The 21553-nt window shown below is 40.2% G+C and overlaps 1 protein-coding gene across 2 annotated transcripts; it reads right to left on the reverse strand.

The window, feature by feature from the left end:
* Nucleotides 1-8727: 8727 nt before the first annotated feature.
* On the reverse strand, nucleotides 8728-21112 carry LOC105056055 (DEK domain-containing chromatin-associated protein 1). 2 transcript variants are annotated; one of them, XM_010938116.1, is made up of 12 exons: nucleotides 20940-21112; nucleotides 19448-20266; nucleotides 19320-19353; nucleotides 15769-15848; nucleotides 12883-12942; nucleotides 12603-12713; nucleotides 12414-12494; nucleotides 12090-12179; nucleotides 11366-11801; nucleotides 9662-9774; nucleotides 9248-9278; nucleotides 8728-9169 (listed from the first exon to the last, which is right to left on the reverse strand). In XM_010938116.1, exons 2-12 carry the CDS (start codon nucleotides 20228-20230, stop codon nucleotides 8997-8999), a joined length of 1992 nt encoding a protein of 663 aa, XP_010936418.1. In that variant the 5' UTR covers nucleotides 20231-20266; nucleotides 20940-21112; the 3' UTR covers nucleotides 8728-8996. The 2 variants fall into 2 exon arrangements, with proteins under 2 accessions (XP_010936418.1, XP_010936419.1); XM_010938117.3 differs by having other exon boundaries at nucleotides 20960-21092.
* Between the last annotated feature and the right edge of the window lie 441 nt (nucleotides 21113-21553).

A 21553-nucleotide genomic window follows, 5' to 3' on the forward strand; every position in this document is an offset into this window, starting at 1 on the left:
ACTTCGCCCGGACTCCTACGGGAGCCGGGTTCCGCCGCAAAAAAGACTTCGCCCGGACTCCTACGGGAGCCGGGTTCCGCCGCCAAGAAAACTTTGCCCGGACTCCTACGGGAGCCGCGGGTTCCGCCACAAAAAAAAACTCTGCCCGGACTCCTACGGGAGCCGGGTTCCGCCGCCAAGAAAACTCTGCCCGGACTCCTACGGGAGCCGGGTTCCGCCGCCAAGAAAACTCTGCCCGGACTCCTACGGGAGCCGGGTCCCGCCGCCAAAAAGACTTCGCCCGGACTCCTACGGGAGCCGGGTTCCTACGCCAAGAAGACTCTGCCCGGACTCCTACGGGAGCCGGGTTCCGCCGCAAAAAAGACTTCGCCCGGACTCCTACGGGAGCCAGGTTCCTACGCCAAGAAGACTTCGCCCGGACTCCTACGGGAGCCGGGTTCCGCCGCAAAGAAGACTTCGCCCGGACTCCTACGGGAGCCGGGTTCCACCGCAAAGAAGACTTCGCCCGGACTCCTACGGGAGCCGGGTTCCGCCGCAAAGAAGACTTCGTCCGGACTCCTACGGGAGCCGGGTTCCACCGCCAAGAAAACTTCGCCCGGACTCCTACGGGAGCCGCGGGTTCTGCCATAAAAAAAAACTCTGCCCGGACTCCTACGGGAGCCGGGTTCCGCCGCCAAGAAAACTCTGCCCGGACTCCTACGGGAGCGGGTTCCGCCGCCAAGAAAACTCTGCCCGGACTCCTACGGGAGCCGGGTCCCGCCGCCAAAAAGACTTCACCCGGACTCCTACGGGAGCCGGGTCCCTACGCCAAAGAAGACTTCATCCGGACTCCTACGGGAGCCGGGTTTCAAAAAAAAAAAAAAAAAAAGGAGAGAGGAAAAAGAGACTTCACCCAGACTTCACCCGGACTCCTACGGGAGCCGGGCTCCACCGCCAACATCAGCTACAGGACAACTCCGCCCGGACTTCTACGGAAGCAGGACTTTACTTATGACTTTGATTACAGAAAGACTTTGCCCTGACTTTTACGAAGACCAAACTACTCCAACTTCCGAGGGCTTCTCCGTTCGGATTATCAAGGGAGCCGAACTTAGCCCCGACCTCAGCGGAGAAAAATCCCAGCAAACCTGACAAGTGGGTATCTCCTAACGGCATAAAAGCCGAAAAGAAGCTCGGCGAATGACGACCCCACATGAACTGAAAAGGTCGCCGACGACCTTGGAACGACGTAACACAGACAAAGAGAAGAAAAGGAAAATGAAGAAGTTCGGCAGACAACTATTTAACACAAGATGCAAACAAGGTACTGAAATTATTTTTTCATTTAACAGAAGTACGCGTTACAGGACCCGGTGGGTCAGGAAAAAAGAAGATACACATCATCGCAAGTATTGCGAGCACGGTTCGAGCAGGACGAACCGGAGGCCGCTCCGAGCTACGAACTTCGTCTCTATCCTTCTCAGTCGCATTCTCCAGTGCGTGTAACAGCTCTCGCCCCATCTCGCCTCATTCTGTTCCCGAAGTCCCAACCTTAACGGGAAAGGGGTGGGATAGATCTTCGGAGGCGGTGGGGGTAACGGCGGCAATAGCGAAGACCTGTTTCAAGAAGAACCGTAGCCACTTCAGGAGCGGTTGGGACACCAGAGATATGCCTCATCTCCGAATGCACCATGACGGCCGCCACCCGAGACGCTCCGGCAAGGTCGGCATGCGTTACTTCCACCGTCCCCGCAACAAGTTCTACTGCCCCACCGTCGACGCCGACCGCCTCTGGTCTCTCGGCTCCGACGGCGTCAAGGATCCCGTCATGGCTTATGACGTCTATTCTGCCCTCTTGACCGGTATCACCCCGTCTTGCTACTCCGAGATTCGCGGGCAGAATAACTTCACCGACAACCCCCGTTATTAAACCCCTGTTGTTGAAGGAATTCTTCCTTGGGCTCCCTTTAGAACGACGGAGATTTTCACCAGCCGCCATTCTCCTCCTCACCTTCCTCCAAACCCTAAAAATTCCCTCAAGAACAACCTCCCGAGTAGAGGACATAGTGTGAGGGAAGGAGACAGAGACAGGGACTGGGAAAGCAGGACCCTCAGATGAAAGAACAGCGCCAGGATGAAACCACGAAGGGACTGAGGGGTTTAAATAGCCGATGGATCCTGGCGCAGTTATGGCGGCGGGTATTCCTGGGTCAACTGGTGTGTACCACGTGGCGCGCTTATCCCCTTCACCGCCATCGAGGGTTGACCGCTCACAGATTCCCGCAGAGCGACGCTTGGGATCGCATTTCAGCGGGGGTTCCGAAAAGACTTTTCAAGTCGCCTTCACCGAAAAACGGATTCTGGCGTGCGCGCATTAAGTGGGGGCGGCAGTGCGCAGGGATCGAGGGGGCAATTTCGGCTGCGCACATCTCTCTCTGTGTACTTTCTTCGCTTGAAATTCAAACTCGAAAGTAGGGGGACTGGTGTTGGGTATAAAATATCCGCAGTCGAAATCCTCAGCAGAACGGCTCCGCCCGAACTCCTACGGGAGCCGGGCTCCATCCTCGACAGCAGAACGGCCCCGCCCGGACTCCTACGGGAGCCGAGCTCCGCCCTCGACAGCAGAACGGCTCCGCCCGGACTCCTACGGGAGCCGGGCTCCACCCTCGACAGCAGAACGGCCCCGCCCGGACTCTTACGGGAGCCGGGCTCCGCCCTCGACAGCAGAACGGCTCCGCCCGGACTCCTACGGGAGCCGGGCTCCACCCTCGACAGCAGAACGGCTCCGCCCGGACTCCTACGGGAGCCGGGCTCCACCCTCGACAGCAGAACGGCTCCGTCCGGACTCCTACGGGAGCCAGGCTCCTCCCTCGACAGCAGAACGGCCCCGCCCGGACTCCTACGGGAGCCGGGCTCCGCCCTCGACAGCAGAATGGCTCCGCCCGGACTCCTACGGGAGCCGGGCTCCATCCTCGACAGCAGAACGGCTCCGCCCGGACTTCTACGGGAGCCGGGCTCCTCCCTCGACAGCAGAACGGCTCCGTCCGGACTTCTACGGGAGCCGGGCTCCACCCTCGACAGCAGAACGGCTCCGCCCGGACTCCTACGGGAGCCGGGCTCCGCCCTCGACAGCAGAACGGCCCCGCCCGGACTCCTACGGGAGCCGGGCTCCGCCTTCGATAGCAGAACGGCTCCGCCCGGACTCCTACGGGAGCCGGGCTCCACCCTCGACAGCAAAACGGCTCCGCCCGGACTCCTACGGGAGCCGGGCTCCTCCATCAACAGCGGAACGGCTCCTCCCGGACTCCTGCGAGAGCCGGGCTCCGCCCTCAGTCTCCGACCTCAGTATCAGCTGCCAGAGCCGGACTCCACCCACGACCTCAACCGAAAGGAGAACTCCTCCCGGACTCCTACAAAGGCCAATCTCCGATCACTGCCGAGCCTCAATCAACAGATCCGCGTCCCTTGGCAGATCACAATAACAACTATGATCCTGTTCCACTTCCTGTAGCAGATTCCGCACGGTACCATCATTCCCTGACAGGCCGCAGTAACCATAGCCACCCTGCTCCACCTCCTGTGGCGGACTCCGCACAGCTCCACTATCCCCTGGCAGGCCACAGTAACGGCCACGAACCTGCTCCACCTCCTGCGACGGATACCATGCGATTCTCCTATCCACTGACAACGGACGCTGCTCCACCCCTCATAACAGATTCCACATGGCAGGTCGAGGTGACGGCCACGTGTCTGCTCCATTATCTTTCGCAATCAATTCTCCTGACCATGGGCGGTGCACTACCAGGCGGTTACAAACGTCGCCATCAACCCGTTGCCTCCTCCGTCTATAAAAGGGGGATCCGGATACGTTATTCTTTAAGCTCATTCTTCCTTATCTCAAAACTCTGCTAAATTCTCTGTTCGAGCACTCCATTCTTGTTGAGGCAGAGAACTGACTTGAGCGTCGGAGGGTCTTGCCGGAGCAACCCCACCTCCGATTTAGACTTCCCTTGCAGGTCCCGGCGGCGACCGCGGCTTCTCCGACTCCAGCTTCTCTGGCGCAAGCGGATTTTTGCACCAACAGTTAGCAATGATGGATTTAGTTTATATGGATGGATATGCTAAGCATGGACTAGTAGACACTGCATTTAGATTTGACCGGCAATAAAGATAAAAACTACTGGACATTGATAATCTATTTACATAAAATTATTTTATGCATCGATAATTTTGCTCTATATGATTTTTGATAGTTGCATGCTATATACTTATTATTAAGAATATATATGACTCTACATAAAGTTATGTATCTTATATCACTGATCCTTACTTGAATGGTTTTGGAAATCATGTACATCAAGTTTTGTAAAAGAGTGTGATCTTGATACTTAACAAGCATGTACTTGATTTATGTGATTGGATGTTAGGTTATAGTGCTCTAGATTAGCCATTGTATTAATGCTCTGTCAGAGACTGAAAATATGATTGTAGTACTTTACGAGATTAGTCACTGTACTGATGCCCTTGATAAGCTAGACATGTGGTTGTGATAGTTTAGGATTGAATACTTATAGTACTCTATACTAGCTACTTTATTGGTACCCTACTATGGATTGAAAACGTGGTTGTGGTAGTCAGAGTTGAGTACTTGTGATTTTCTAGTTAGCCACTGTATTGATGTACTGTCACAGCCCAAAAATATGGTTATAACAGTCCATGAGATTAATCACTATGTTGATGCCCCGCTACTATGTTGATGCCCGTCACGAACCAAAAATATGGCATGGGATTGTTGTGCATATTTTATTATTGTGATATCTGGTGGCATAGAATTCATATGAGTAACAATTTCGATTAGTTTCTCATTTATTTTTATTATTATATTAATATTAGTATGTGAAAATTCTTACTAGATTGTAAAGCTCATAACCTCTTTTTTTTATTTTTCTTTTTCAAAGTTATATGATATATGTATTTGGCTACAGTTAGGATCGCGATTAAAAGAATTGATTAGATAAAGTATTATCAATATCGATTCAATTACCATATTTTATAAATTATATAAGTTATTTTATTTGTTAATATAAAATATTTTGTTATGAATTGAGATCATTTTGTTTATAGAAATTTGAGGTTGTAATAAATTTTAAAACTTTACATACTCTTTAGAGCCTTATCCTAAGAAGTGTGCAATAATCATATGGCCAATCTAGATGCTGAAATCGGGGCGTGACAAGCCGTAGATCTTTTAAAGGCTTAAAAAGATATTTTTTTTAAAAAAAAAGAACTTCCAATTTCCATCTCATGCGAAAATCAAAAACTCGTATCCTATATCAATTTTTTTCCTATAAAATATAAAAATTATATTTTCATGAAAATATCTTTTTTTGAAAACTCCGACAAAATTAAAAAAAAAATATTTTCCACCGATCATACTTTTCTCCCTCAACTACTTGTGGATCGAATGAGTCCTTAGAGTTCTAAGAAAGGATGTCCAGAGCCACAAGCTTTATGAAATTAGTTGAAGAGAAATTCTCTGTGCACCACGGGCGGTGTAGAAAATCTGATGTGCAATGCACCATTTTACATAATTGATCCATGTAGCAACCACTTTTCAATATATATTTAATATTTACAGTTTTATTTTTTTCGTTTAAAAATTTTGTATGACAAAAATATTCCATTCTTTAGAAAAAATTGTGACATCCTATAGCACATTTTGACTTTCTATACTAGGGGTATAATCGAGCCAAGTTGAGTCAAGTAACTAAAAGCTCGAGCTCGATTTGACTCAAAATATTCGGATTCAAAACTCGGCTCGAGATCGGCCAAGCCTTAATATCTCAAGCTCGAGCTCGGCTCGATAAAAAAAAGACAAAGCTCGAGATCAACTTGACTCAAATATCAATCGAGCCATACTGGAGCTCAAATTCGAATTCGAAATCAAGCTTTAGTCTATTAATAATATATATTTTAATATATATATTATAAATAAAAATAATATTATATATATATATATATATATATATATATATATATTCGAGTAGGCTCGTGAGCTTTCAAGTCGAGTATGCTACTACTCGAGCTCGATAATAACCGAGTCGAGTCGAGCTCGAGTAGTTTACAAGCAGCTCGACTCATTTGCAGCCCTATCCTACACGCAAGATGTCATAATACAGTCTAAAAAATTATGACATCCTACATCAAATTATAACTTCTTGCATACAGGATGTTATAATATGACTTAGGATATCATAATATGATCTAGAATATCAAAATATAGAACGGATATTTTTGTCCAATCAATTTCCAATACATATTTAATGACTATAGTTTTGTTTTTTCATTTGAAAATTTTGAATGACGAAAAAATTTCTGTTTTTTGAAAAAATTATAACATTCTACATCAAAATTATGACTTTCTGCACGCAGGATGTAATAATATAAACATAAAATATCATAAATTTTTTCAAAGAATAGAAATATTTTCGTCATTCAAAATTTTCAAATGAAAAAATAAAACTACAGATATTAAATATATATTAAAAAATAATAATTATATTAATTAATTATATAAAATAATATATTTTATGTTAAATTTTTTACGCTGCTTATGATGCATAAAAAATTTTTCATAGTTGAAATGCAAGTGCACCATCATAGCTTGATGGTGCCATCCATAGGCAGTTCCAATAACTCGACACAAATTTGCCGAACCTCAAAGGATGGGAAAGACAGGTACATAGAACCCTACGGTTGGAACCATACTACAGGTAGTAGGCCCTGTGTGCTTAACAACTTATCAGGCTGGTCCGAACCTTAAGGTCAAAGGGAAGGACAACCATTCCACCTACTCACTAAAATTAGGAGCGATAATTAGATCGGATCAAATCATATACGAATTGAATCATTATAAATCGGATCAAAAAATTTTCAATCTAAATTCAATTTATTTATTAAATAAATTAAAAATTTAAATATTCATCTAATCTGTTTATTAAACAAATAATCCAATTCAATCAATTTCATCTATTTATTCAACAGATTAAATTAAATTCAACGAATTAAACAGATCAAATTAAATGAATCAAATACAAATTAAATAAATTTTAAATATATTAAATAAATCAAATTAAATAAATCAAAAATATATTAAATAAATTTTAAACAGATTAAATAAATTAAATAAATTATCTAATTCAATTCAATTTAAATATTAAATAATTTAAATAATTTAAATATTTAAAATTTAAATTCGATTCAAATATTAAATAAATTAAATAAATCAATTTATTTATAATTTAAATCTATTTAGTTTAAATTCAAATATATTTATGATAGATCGAATTATATTTTATCAGTTCTAATTAAAATATTAAAAGAAGAAGAAAAAGAAGTAGAAGGAGAAGAAACAAAGATAGGAGAAAGAAAAATTACAAAATAAGATACGCAAATAAGCTTTTCTGGCTTTCCCCAAACTTTTCACAGCTTTAGCGTTGCATATCGGATGGAAGATGATTTCCGTGGAAATATTCGCCCCTCTCATTCCTTCAGAAAACTACAATAAAAAAAGCAATCACTGTAGCTGGTCCCATGCCAAACTAAAGGATATTTTAACTCGTTTTACCTTTTAACTCGTTCGGCATGAGTGAGAATTCCGGGATGCCCCATATTTTTTCAGACAATGGACAATGAAGGAGAAGAGAACTAGCAACCTCTGGCTGTAAAATTCCAGACCACTTTCAGAGAGATTTTGTCCAATGAAATATAACAAATTTCGAGCCCACTGAAACTTCCAACAGCAGTCAACATGGATGCTAGAACAAACAAGATCAAATACACAACAGCAAACAAAATGGCTCCAAAGGTATCACAGCATTTAGATTTAAAGTACAAAGCTGATAGACTTCAGTTTTGATGGTTGGGCAATCAGACATACAGCATTAACATCGGTAACTATAATCCAAAACTAACAGTAACATATCAAGGGTCCAAGCAGTAAACATAAGAAACAAAAATCTCAGCTCCATATGAGGGCAGACTGCTGCATCTGGTCTATAGCTGGACCTGATTAGAAAAGATAACAGGATAAGGACAGCTCAACAACAAGGGTTCCGGTTATATCTTCCGCGCAAAAGAATGATTCAGCTTCTTTCGCAACGTCGGCCATTGGATTGCGCAATAGCCACTTTCAGATCTGTACAGGTGGACAGAAGAAAGATGTTCTCGAAATGGCTACTGCACGATCCAATGATCGAAGTCATGACACAAGATGAATCATTCTTTCACGCGAAAGATATGACCCAAACCCCAACAACAGAAGGTAGCCCCTTGGCTTTACCATCATATTGGCAAGACAGGCAAGAGATTCCACATACAGAACCATGTAACCAACTGGCACTGCCCCTAAAACAAGAAGACAGCTTCTTGTGTTACCACAGGCCATCTCCTGACTGTTTTATATTCTCTGGGCACCTGCAAGCTAGAATCTACAACAGGGAATTGAACTATTGAGGAAAAGAGCAGATTGGACACATCAAGTCGTATTTCACACTCCAAAATCTCACCCCGCAACTCCATAATAATAGCTAATGTTCATATGATATTTTACAAGGGAGAATACAAAACTCATACATATGAGGCCTGCTTTAAAATCTAGCAACACCAGAAACAACTAGAAACAATTGTTTGCAGATAGATTAGTATGTTACTGGGATCTAAAATCAATTCCACCCAAATCCAACCCCAGAAAATAATGCAAGCTTCATACGTTTGTATTTGCAATCATGTTGACAAAGCTACATTAGAAACACCAGGTATCTCGCCATACTTCTTACACAGGTTAAGCTAGACAAAATCCTAAAGTCTGTTACAAATATACAACATGCAAGAAAATTGGTAAGGCCACCAGCATGATAAACGCTGCAAAATTCTACACTGGATTGCACATGGATTACCAGAAGACTAAGGAACAAGGATGAGTTAAAAACCATCTACATGTACCCTTCTTGTAGCAATCAAGCTTCCACCTCTTTGCCCACAGTTTCTGGTTTTCCATCCTCATCGGCAGCTCCATCTTCTTCAACCTCTTCATTCTCTTCAGCCTCATCTGCTAGCTTGGTCAGCTCTTCTTGAATCATGATTTTTATAGATTTTTTTCTTGGTGTCAGATCCATACTATAATGTTTAGCTGAAAGAGGTGAGTTCCAATGAGTCGCAAAATTCGAACAGAAAAATTATAATTAAAATCACAATGAGAAAGGCATACCAAGTTCTTTAAGAATATCAGTAAAGGTGGCCTGAGATGCAAAAATACAAACCAGAACAGAGTCAATATCATAAATCAAATATGAGATAATCAGGTTAAGGAATACAAACAAGGCGTAATAAATTAGCCTCCCTCAGTTGAGGAAGACGACAACACATAACATGTAGTCTGTGTGCAACAGCAACCTGATAATATCTGGGAGCTGTTGGTGACAGACAATGCAGCGACAAAACAACCTTAAAGCATCATAACAACCAATTACCATACTCCAGGCAGGCTGGAAAGGAAGCAGCCAAGAGTTTGATGCCACCCTTCAAGATTTGCATTGACATACAACTCTAGAACTACATGTACAACTGATTTGCATTTAAGAGAATTCTCCAAATTTCACTAGTATCTAGTAGCATAGCTCACCGTATTAAAATCAACTTCCTTCAAAATATCACAGATAGTCTTCCTCAGTTCCTCCTTGCTAGGTGCAGATTCCTTGGCAACTGATTTAGCCTTACCTTTAGCCACCTTTTTCCCTTGCACAAGTAATCAAAGAGTTTCAGGACACGTTTAAAACTTTAACAGTTTAAATAGTGTTCTGCATTCAACTTAATTTTTTGTAACATTCCAAGGAGACTTCTTCCTATATTCTTTCTTTACAAGTGGAAATAATCAAAAGCTGTTTCCCCAAATACAGTATCGTCGGGTTTTCCACATCTTTTGTTGCTTCCATGATGTTGCAGGGTGGTATCTTGCTTTAGCATATGCATGCACATGCACTGAAACTCCTGAATATCTTCAGGAAACATGAGGTACATGCACATTCAGCCATTAGTATGACAGTTTAAGAATGGACGATAGCCACTACCTCGGAAACAGGCATAGAAGGCTATTCATGATTTGAAAACAGGGAAGGAATGGTTTAAGATTACCCTTAATAAGAATATGAGAATGGCATAAAAATTCATGAGGAACAGAAAAAAAATGAGAATGGCATAAAAATTCATTGAGGAACAGAAAAAGAAGACATGAGAAATAACTGGGCAACAATTAAGGTTATCAGTGAGTTTGCTATTTCACATATGTTATTAATCAAACTGCCAATGTGCATCCATTGTTATCCTGGCACAGCATGATATAATTCCCATAAGCCTTCTGCATCTGGGGAGCAGTATCAAATGTGTTACCGAACAGGTTTCTTAGGAAATGTTTGGGTGCATAGGAAATTTTCTCCTGCCTGTTGTAGTTGGGATACTGCTCAAATATATACCTCAAGTCATTTGCTTCAATACTAAACAAAATACACATGAAGAATGGCACAGAAGTGTAACTGCCAATTTAGAAATGCTAGGCATTCACGGACCAAGTCTAAAATAGTTGTGACAAGGCTTGATGGTCTTGGCTATGGTTATAGTAACACTCAAAAATCATCTCCAGACCATTATTCTACATCCATAAGTCATATTCTATGTGAAGGCTGTGGTTTTATATATACAGGGTATTCCCTAATATTTACCTATACCCTGTAGAGATGAAATGACCAGTTCACCCATTAGCATACTCACATGGAATTAGAAATGGAAGAGGGCCTATAAGTAATTTAACTTTGCATTATGATATCATTTAGTTATTTTGAAGTATTTGAAATACTGGCTACATGACAAACACTCCTTAGCCCACTAGGCTTTTACCATTTTATGTGAATAAAGCCAAAGGGCATATAGCTGCATCAACAACTACCAAGGGCCAAATAACACTAAAGAAGTCCATGCAACACCTGCAATATGCAGCCCTTTTACCATTCGTTGCCAGAATCAGGGATGGATACGGTTGCAGATAAAGCGAAGAGAATATTTACAAATGTTGAAGTCTGGAAGCACCCGAGAAACAAGTGCAGCTGAGTTTCTATATGAAGTAGGTACTCTACACTAGGAAGAAGTTTCCTGCTACTAAGCTCCTACTAATCAAAGATATTTGTTTTACACTTTTGTTGGGTTAGTATTTTAACCAGGCAGGCACGAAGGACATCTAGAAGTCCTAGCAAGATCTACATTCACAAACTTTAGTGCAGGCATTACATTTCTGCTACAAGATATGAGCAAAGTTCATATAGTATAACAGGCATACCAGTAGCTTTCTCCTTGTGATCTGATTTAGGAGTTGATTTCTTCTCAGGAACATCAACATTTTTCTTCCTCCTTCGAAGGACCTTTGCACCAACGTCATCAGTGTCAGTTTTTGAGTGTTTCAAAGATGATTTAGTAGGGCTCTTTGCAGGTGTTGGGGGAGGGGCTTTTTTGGGGCTGGTTACCAACTTCGACTTCTTTGTACCGGCAGAGCCACCTCTTTTAGAAGATTTCCTTCGAGTAGGTTTGCTTTTCCCAGAGTAATCATCATCATCTTCATCTTCAACTTCTTCAGATTCAATTTCTTCACTCTCGGAATGCTTAAGTGTGTCATTGTCCTTGGGAACACCATTTTCCTCATCTTCCTCCTCTTCCTCTGCTTGTTCATGCACACTTTTCCCTTTTGATTTCAAAGAGTCTTCAGTCTTGGATATTCCCTGCAATAATAAATGATCACAAAAGTTAATATTGGAGACAAGGAGAATAGCTCATAGATAAACCTTTAATTATGTACACGTGTAGGTGGGCTGGGGCTGGCTAGTCTGCAAATTATATCACAATAACTGCAAATGCAGGCATGAACAGTTTGAACATAAACAGAAGATCTTCATTGCAGACAGGAGAGAAAAATAAAAAATAAAAATACAGAGAACAAGCATATTAAAGAAGAAAAGAAGAAAAGAATGGTTTAATGTGTTTTATTATTTGTAGAAGAGGATGCTCACCCTCCTTGGCCGCTTCCCAGGTATGCCTTCTGAGCTCTTTGAAGCACTTCCTCTAGCCACCCTCTTACGCTTTCTCGACTTTGTCAAATGCTAGGAAAAGAGAAAGACACTAAGACCGGCAAACAGAGAACAAATTTTTTGAATCTGAAAAGGTTACTAGAAAATGAGTATTCATAAATAACATATTCACAGTTGCACTTGAATTTCAAGGCAAGCGGAAGAAAGAAAGGTAAAAAAACCCCTTAATGGGGAATCAAATGCCAGATGTAAGCACTTTTACATAATATAGTAAAAGAAATAGGGATTTCAGGCTTTGAGGCAAACCTGCTCCTTGTCAGCAGGTACGGTATCTGTGGTAGCATGAGGTGCCACCATAAAGTCCATTAGTTTTGCCACTAGTTCCTCCTGCATACATATCTCAAACTCACCATTAAGTTGTCATGATCAGGCAACTCGAACTCAGCTTGAACAGTTGTTAGATGCTACAAAGTTAGAACAATGATGCAAACCAACCTTCCTTGTATTAGTTTTTGAAACAGGTATTTCAAACAAATCACAGAGATCCACCAATGTATCTTTAACGCATTTATCGAGTTTCTCCTTCACCTTTGTTTTCTGCTTTTCCTGGAGGCAAGTTAAATCCACATTTTTTATCACGGAACCAGAGTAAGATAACAAAATGGTAAATCCCATATCCAAGAATGATGTAAAAGAAGGCCCATAAGGAGAAGGAAAATCTTTATAAGACGAAATCTGTTTACCAAGTCCTCAAGAGGGTCAAAGAATTGCTTACCTCATCCCCATGCCACACAAATCCAGAAAACTGGAGAATGTGATTTTTGAAATCAGCTACCTGAAAATTAGCAAGGCAACATTTATCTATCAGCAAGATGAGGAAAGGGAGAAAATTTGCAATGTAACAATTATACAAAATGAAGGATAATAATGCTGCAACAATAATCTGAAGCAATAAACTTGAGAAAAATAATGCTTGGAATGTGGTCATTTAGGGAAGAACCCACAAAGGTGATGAGAATATAAGCATGATCATGAAAGGATAACTAGAGAAGGTAGATAAAAGAACATAGATTGCGATGTGCCCAATATGAAAATAGGTGATACAGGAGTTTTGATATAAAACAAAATTCTAAATCCAAAAAGGTTGATACAAGAGGTAGACAATTACAAATGCAAATATGCATGTGGCATATACATCTCATGATATGTCCTAGAATTACATAATACATGGGTGTCAAATGCTACAAAATGGAAGGCATGTCAACCAAATCAAATATGACAAGATAGATTGGAAGGAAATTAGAAAGATAAAAAGGGGTTCATGAAATATGCAACTAGGGGAATTGAGACTTATTCTTAACATTCAAAAATTATTTTAAGTATTACCAAAAAAATGTTTTTAAATAATTAGTTACAATTCAATGGCCATAAAAGGAACTAAGTCTGCATTGGCATGTTTCGGATAGAAACACTTGTTTGGTGCAGTATATCCAGGTCAAAAGTTAGAGATCATCTTCTTTGCATGACAAAGATGGTGTTCTCTACTTGTGCATCTCTTTCCTCCCCAAACCGCCACCCCCCTCCAACACACACACACACACACACACACACAGAAAAAAGAAAAAAGAAAAAGGAAAAAGCATTGCACGTTAAGCTTTTCTAACTGCTCCTCAATTCCCTTGACTTCTTAGTAATTGTGGCAGAATGCCTAACAATCATGAATTCAACAACCCAAAATTAACCAAAGCTCTCTTCATAGTATATCTCACTTTGCTTATTTTACATGGATGCATGTCCATGTTCTCTCATTACCATGCGGTGCAACTATTGTTGCTTCCCCAACTTGATTTGACTTTCATTTTTTTTCTTGTTACCTAACTAGCACCCTAATGCTAGACCTATAGGTATTTAGGTTTCAACCATATAAAAATAACATCATTTAACACAATTTTATATTCTTACCTTTTAACCTGGACAAATATCATGCCATATACCAAATATTTAGGTGCCAATATATAGCATGATGGGCATGTATAATCACAGTATAGAGTATATGTATTGTTATGCTGTGCATTCGGTTCTAAGCTGATGCACATTGCTGACACAAACCAACTCAGATCCATTCTTTTTGTGTTGGGCCTCGGAACGTGATTGGGCATGTGACTGGCATAAAATAGATCATCATTGTATGGTACCATACTGTAGCAGACTAACACATGACCAGCATGGGCCCAATAAATAATAATTTAATCTCTGTAATGCCCACGATTATAATAAATCCCTCACCCCACACCTCCTTTTTCATGTGGTTTAAAATACCAAAAATAGACGTTTACTGTCACATATCCATCAGAAAGCAAGCAAGCACCCAGCTATCAGCTCTTTTTTTCCTCCTTTTTCCACTTTTTTGGTTTCGTGTTTTTTTTTTTTTTTTGTGGGGTGGGGGGGGTGGCGCATTTGTTCCTTCCCCAACTATTACCTATCACTAACTAGAAAGCTAATCTGGAATCATTTCTCTTTTCCACCATGGGTTTCCCATATCTCTGCATAAAATTGTAATAAGCAAATCCAAGTGCTTCAAGTGTAGCTGCTCTGTTGCCTTAAGTGATATTGACGCTAAGAACTTTAACTTTGATACTATTTGTTGTGGTTCTAATAATGTGGAGGGCATCATTAGTCTCACATTGGTTGTGAGTCAAGGGAGACTTGCGCTTATAAGAAAGAAAAAATCCTTCTCACGTGAGACACCTTTTAAGGGGCAAAACCGAGAGGCCCATGGGCCAGAATGGACAATACCTCACGTGATGAGCCGAGCCCTTGTCCGCAACAATGATACACTAAGTACGGGCCGAAGTCTACCTTGGTTCCCTGGGGCTGAGGTCCACCTCGACTGACTGTGGGGCTCCTCGAACTGTACACAATCGAAGTCCCTCTTGACTGAGGGGCTCTGTTGTGGTTCTAATAATGTGGAGAACATCATTAGTCCCACATTGGTTGTGAGTCAAGGGAGACGTGCTTATAAGAAAAAAAAAATCATTCCCATATGAGGCATCTTTTAAGGGGCAAAACTGTGAGACCTATGAGCCAGAGCGGACAATACTCACATGACAGGCCGAGCCCTTGTCCACAACACCATTCATAATGGAGAACTTACATAAGAAACATAATAAGAATGCGAAGCCCTTTGCATGCTTTTATTACTGGGAAACAAAATAGTTAAATCAACAGGTTCAGTGAAATGGATGCAAGGGAATGAAGAAGCAAGAGCAGGAATATACAGAAAGCAGCTCAATAAAAACCTCATTTAATACTTATGAGCAGAGCAACAGAAATAGCTAGCTTATAATAAACTTACAATAACTAATAGTCAAGGGCATTGGATCTAGCCCTACAATAATGTCACTGCCAGAAGCACAAAATTTCAGATAATAACTTACTTACCAGACAAGACAAAGTAGAGAACTCAATCAAAAACACTAACTTACTAATAGTAAGAATAACTTACTGCAAACTTCATTACTAGCAAAATTTAAGGACTCCCTAAATTCAATTTTAATATGAATCCAGGTATCGAAAAAAACTCTCCTGATCAAAGTTCAACAAATCAATCAAAAAGTGAACCCAAGGGACGATAAGCAATGTACAGAATATATTGAATCACCTTCCCTTGCCTTCCACCGAAAAGGGTCTGATGAAGCAATTTAAGATCAGCAGGCTTCTTTTTTGCTAACTTGTAAGCCACTGAAATCAATACATAACAAGATTAAAATGAAAAATATAGAATTTGTTTGGCATAGAAAATTATATAATTAAAGATAAAGAATACAAGTATGCAGTCACAACAGAGATAAAATATATGAAACAGAAAAGGATTCACCATATCAAGCAGAGAGCAAGCACAATGTGTCAAATAGAAACAAAATTTACCAAAATCAAAGTTCCATTTGGAAAATTTCCTTTTGTGTTGATGATGTCGGAGTACAAAACAATATATGTCAAAAGAAGATACTTAATTTGACTTGTTGGTATTCCAAATAATAAGCAAAGTAGCAAACTTTGGGCACCATATTTCACCTCAAATCCACAAAAGCATTTTAAAAAATAAAACTGGAAAAAGGTTTACCATCAGTCATCCCTTCAATTTGACAGTATATATGATATAAATATTAATGAAATACCTGACACTCATCACATCAGCAATCCGCAAATCTTAGCCACCATCAGGGGCATTGATGTAATGGTGCTGGATACAAGTCTAAGGCATTTAAATTCCCAAAATACATCTCAATAACAGGATCATGGGAACAGATATACTAATATTCATAAGCCTGTGTCAGCAACCATGCCTGCACAAAGAACAAATATGCAAAAGAAAAAAAAAAGTCTGTAATATTGTATTGCATGGAAAGCATAGGTAGCATGGTGGACAAACAGATTAGACCTTTGGATAGTTCAAGGCTTGTGCTAATCAGCCATTTGAAACAGGCCACATCTATAAATGGGCCAGTTAGGTCAAAAATTTTAACCACTTTAGTCAGACACTTCAGCTTCACTTTGATTTCAAATATATGTTAAAATCATAGAAATCCTGTTTTAAATACAACAGCACATACCTACCGAAATCCTGCCATAAAAATAAGTTGGCCCTCAAGGTGACTAATGAGATCAAGACATAGTCTAACATCTCGAATGAGGTCACTTTACCATTGTAATCAAGTCATAACCACGTAGCAAAATTTTCGACTTCTAAGTGCAGGCCAAATTCCAATATAAAGGATTATGATATTAACAGGTCTCAAAATAAAGTTTGGATGCACAAATGATTGCGCTTCATCATCTTTTATGTCGTGCAGACTAAGGTGCTCCTGGCTTGAAAACTGAGGATTGGATTTAAGCATCTAACTCCTTGTACAAAAAACAAAGATTATGAGGGATTGATAAGCTGAATTTACAATATAATTATAGAAAAGAAGGCATATTATGCCTTAGCAACCAGCTTCAGTTAGGGAGATAAAGATGGCAGTCACAGCCAAGCTTAGATTGATTAAAGTTCATGTTTCTCATATCAAAATCAGCATTTCACTTTCACATATTCAGTGTTTCAAAACCTATCATGAAATGTATAACTAAGTTGGCCTTGCAAACAATAACAGTACTTCAAAGATGGTCAATGTCAAGTTAGAGCACCAGTTATTAAATCAGCTAGACCATGATTTAGGACACCGACCCACAAAGCCAACCCTTATGCATGGGAGAAATTTTGTCAATCTCGGTTTATACTTTTATTCATGTTTCACAATATAAGACTAGTTCCTACTTCAGATGGGACTGCTGCCAGATGGAATTGCTTGAAAAAAATAATAATTATTATGAAAATGACATAACTCAAGTTGCAGCCATTAGTTCTTCTAAGTTTTCAATATTGAACAGGAAATGACCATAATATCTTCATACAACATTTTAGATTAAATATCTCCAGCTGAACAAATGTGATAAGATTCTACAAATACGCCTAAAATATACATAGAATTATAAGATGCTGATGTGAAAATAATTTCCATATATCTTAATCTGCTTGTTATTTATCTTCTTCGAAGCCTTTGACCTTATACAACTTTGTTGCTTGTTCATGTTTTCCCTGGAAGATGCAATGGGTAAAACAAGGCAATTTTTAAATTCTACACTAAAAGAAAAATAATTAGGTCGATCAGAACTTGGCTATCCACAAAACGGGAAAAACAATATTTCTTTAGCTTATTTAACAGCTTTGAGGTCCTACAGAGTAAATTTCCAGATATTGGGCAATGATAACTCGCTAGCAATATTTAAAATTTTTAAGAAAATGTCTTAGGATTCTGTTGTAGATGAGAAGAAAGAAGGCCTTCATGATAACATTGTAGTCTCCTAGATAATGTTTAGATGGTCCAAAATCATAAAGACAAAGTAGCAATTAGTCTGGACTAACATAGTTTTGACCTCTACTGAGCTAATGAAACAAAACCAGCCTCCTATCGAAATCCAAAATGCCCTACTCTCATTCTAATGGACTGAATCACTCTTCTACCTACTATGAGTGCTACAAATACGTGAGCTAGTCATTGTTGATCCCTAGACATGATTGGATATTACTATTTGCTATCCTCACCCATGCCACTTTTTCTATGCATTTTTAGTGAAACACTATCAGTACCTCATTTCAAACACTCCAAATCTCCATCTAATAGTCCATTAAACCTTGCTTTTATTGACAATATCAACCTCCAACTCTGACAACCATGAAAAGATGCCTCTGCAGCCATCACTACATAGCATTTCAAGCAATGTCTACGTGATATACGCTACAAAATTAATGGAGCAGAAAGCAATAGGAAATGTTCTAATCCTGCAAAAAAGTAATGGACATATATAAAAATGAACCTAAGATATGTAAATCTCATAAACAACATGTTTCAAGATCTATGCACAAGGAATTTTGCTCATAAATAGGCTCAACACCTAAACATCCAGGATTTTTTAACCCCGAAATACAAGCATCAAGCATATAAAAAATAAAAAGGACCCTGATGCTAGAGGAAAGCAAATATAATGTTTTGCACCAACTCAGAGAAAGGCAAGAGAGATTCCACGAACCTCCAAAATTAAATGTAAAGAAATTATAAAAACTAATATAGCAAACATGCCATGCAGGTAAAAGAAAGCATAAATATTTATTGCAACTTCATAAATATGCCCACTTTTGGCAAGCAATTTTCACTTTTTATCCCTTTTAGAGAGAGAGCAAAGGCTGAACCAAGAGTGTAGTTTGGGCCTGCAGAAAAGCAGAAACTGAGTTTCCACTGTGACCATCCGCAGAAAAAACTATGGACTTTGGGATTCAAATGCGCCAAGTGGTACACCAAAAACATATCACAATGCAGTGTCTAGATCCCGCAGTCAATAGTGTCTTGTGCAGAGACCAACAGAAGAAACCCAGTTCTCTGCTTTGTAGCAGACCTAAACCGCATCCCCGAACCAAGCAAGGTGTATTTATTAAAAACAGGAGCATCTATAAGCATGTGGACACCAGAAATTTTGGAGCAAGTCATCATCGCCAAAGAGTCAGCATTCAATAGTGCAGTCAAAATGATAAAGAGAATCTAGGAGACCGGAAATAGCTTAGGCTTGCACACTTTATTAATTGGCAAGATATAGATAGCAGCAGTCAAAACATACCACTTGGTATTTCTTTTAGAGGAGTTCCATGACCCTGAAAATCACAAAGTTCACAAAATTAATATATATAAAACAATCATTATGAACAGAAGAATGACTTGAAAAAGAAATCAACATGGAAACAAGACCTTCTCAATTAGAAATTTTTTAACTGGTTCCTTTTCAAGAGCTTCCACCAATCTCTCAACAGTTTTTCTCTCACGCACAGGGCGCTCTGTAGATGAAGCCAAAGGAGTACTTAACAATTTCTTGTCCTTCGACCTACTCTCTTTCTTTTCCTTCTCATCCCCTTTCTGACTAGCTTTCTTTTCCCGCACTCGTTTTTTCTTTGATTCTTTTGCCTCATTATTCTCTTGAACCTTATTTTCCTGATTTACACCATCTTTCTCATCCTTCACATCATTCTCTTCCTCTATCTTCTCCCCTTCTACTTCTTTCTCCCCCTCTTCCTCCCCCTTGTTAACATCCTTCGGAGCCTCAGCATCCATCATCGCCACATCTTCAGGTTCTTCCACTTTCGCCTCCACAGATTCTACAATATTTGCATCCTCAGCCTCTGCCACTTTGCCATCCTCAGCTTCTACCCTTTTTGCATAATCAGCTTCTGCCACCTTCACATCCTCGGCTTTTGTCTTTTTTGCATCCTCAGGTTCCGTCATTTGTGCATCCTCAGGTTCTACCTTTTTTGAATCCTTGGCTTCTGCCACTTTGTCATCCTCCATTTCTTCCATTTTTGCATCATCATCTTTTGTTTCTTCTTTCCTTTCAACTTCAACTGTTCTCACACTATTTTCTTCCCCACCCTTCTTTTCAGAACCAGCCTCCCCACCAGTGTCCTTAGGCAGAGGCAGATCAGACCCATTTGGCATTATAGTTGCCTTAAGTTCAGATGCCAGCTCCGGTTCAGACATTACCAACCCACCTAAAGATTTATGGTAGCATAAAACCTGCAGTAGCACACCATAAATGCTCAAAATTTTAGTTAAAAACATAAGCTCATAGTTGAAGTGAGTATTTTGGCCTAGAAAATTTCTTCGAATTGAAAATACATTAACTTAAACCAAAGAAATGATAGGTTAGTTCATATTTATGTGCCAATTATAGTAGGACAGCAAAGATGTATGCTTTGAAAAGGTAAACTCAATCATGCATTCATCAAATTCCATTTTTAACGGATTTTGAACTCAATAAACTACAAAGAACCCCGAAATGGAAGAAAAACACGAAATTTATATTTCCAATTAGAAAGAAAAAGCGCATAAAAAGCTCTCAGAACTACTCATCGCTGAAAAAGCTGCATGCAAGAAACTCCACGATAATCCTACGTAGACTGAATTGTACTAACAAGCAAAGAAACCGAGAAAATACAGAGAGCTCCAAAATCGGTTCATCGATTCAACAAAAAATGAATAAATAAATGCCGCAATTTCCGAAACCAAACGTGAATCTGAAGAACTTATTAAAACACTGAAAAGAGCTCCAAACATCATAAATTCCAAAGAAAAGGCGTCAAAATCGCTTTGTGCCCCCACTCTTCTAAAACCCTAACAGGAACTAAGTCACTGAGAACCAAAAATTCGCAAAAAATTATGAGTATTCCACTAAGAACAAGCATCGAACCGAGCAAAGCTACTACTTGCCGACGAACTACAGCCTGAATCGAAGAGAAATTCGCGGCGAAACGCCTGATTCCTCTCTCCCTCGAAGCACGCGAGCGAGCGAGCTAGAATAAAAAAGCGACCTTTTTTTATTTTCTCTCGGGTTTTATTTGGACAGGACGATGTTTTGCCTTCGGGTCCAAACTCGAATTCCAATCGAGTTTTATTCCCGGTGCCCCGCTGCACGTGCCACGTGTGGGAGCTTACGGACACGGTCCTTTTTTTAAGCAAGCAATTTGGACGGCACGGATTTGATATGCATTTTGGGCTACATTGAATCCGGACCGTCGATTATTATCATGACAAAGCGGTGCATCGCCTGGGCGACGCCCGTGTTCGTGCCGCCCAGCAGAATTCAGTGGTAAGGTACATTTGAGAACGGAAAATTGCAGAGAAGCTCATCATAAGTAACAATATTATTTTATAGGGCATTATCTATTTAAATTTTTGGATAAATTATAATAATTTTCTTAAGATTAAGCCGAAAGTATACTTATCTCCGATAGTTTTAAAAACCTACACCTATCCTCTTCATGTTGACGTTGAGTCTATAGTATAATCCATACCATTAGGAAA

The sequence above is a fragment of the Elaeis guineensis genome, chromosome 13 (assembly GCF_000442705.2).
Source record: "Elaeis guineensis isolate ETL-2024a chromosome 13, EG11, whole genome shotgun sequence".
Classification (NCBI taxonomy): Eukaryota; Viridiplantae; Streptophyta; class Magnoliopsida; order Arecales; family Arecaceae; genus Elaeis; species Elaeis guineensis.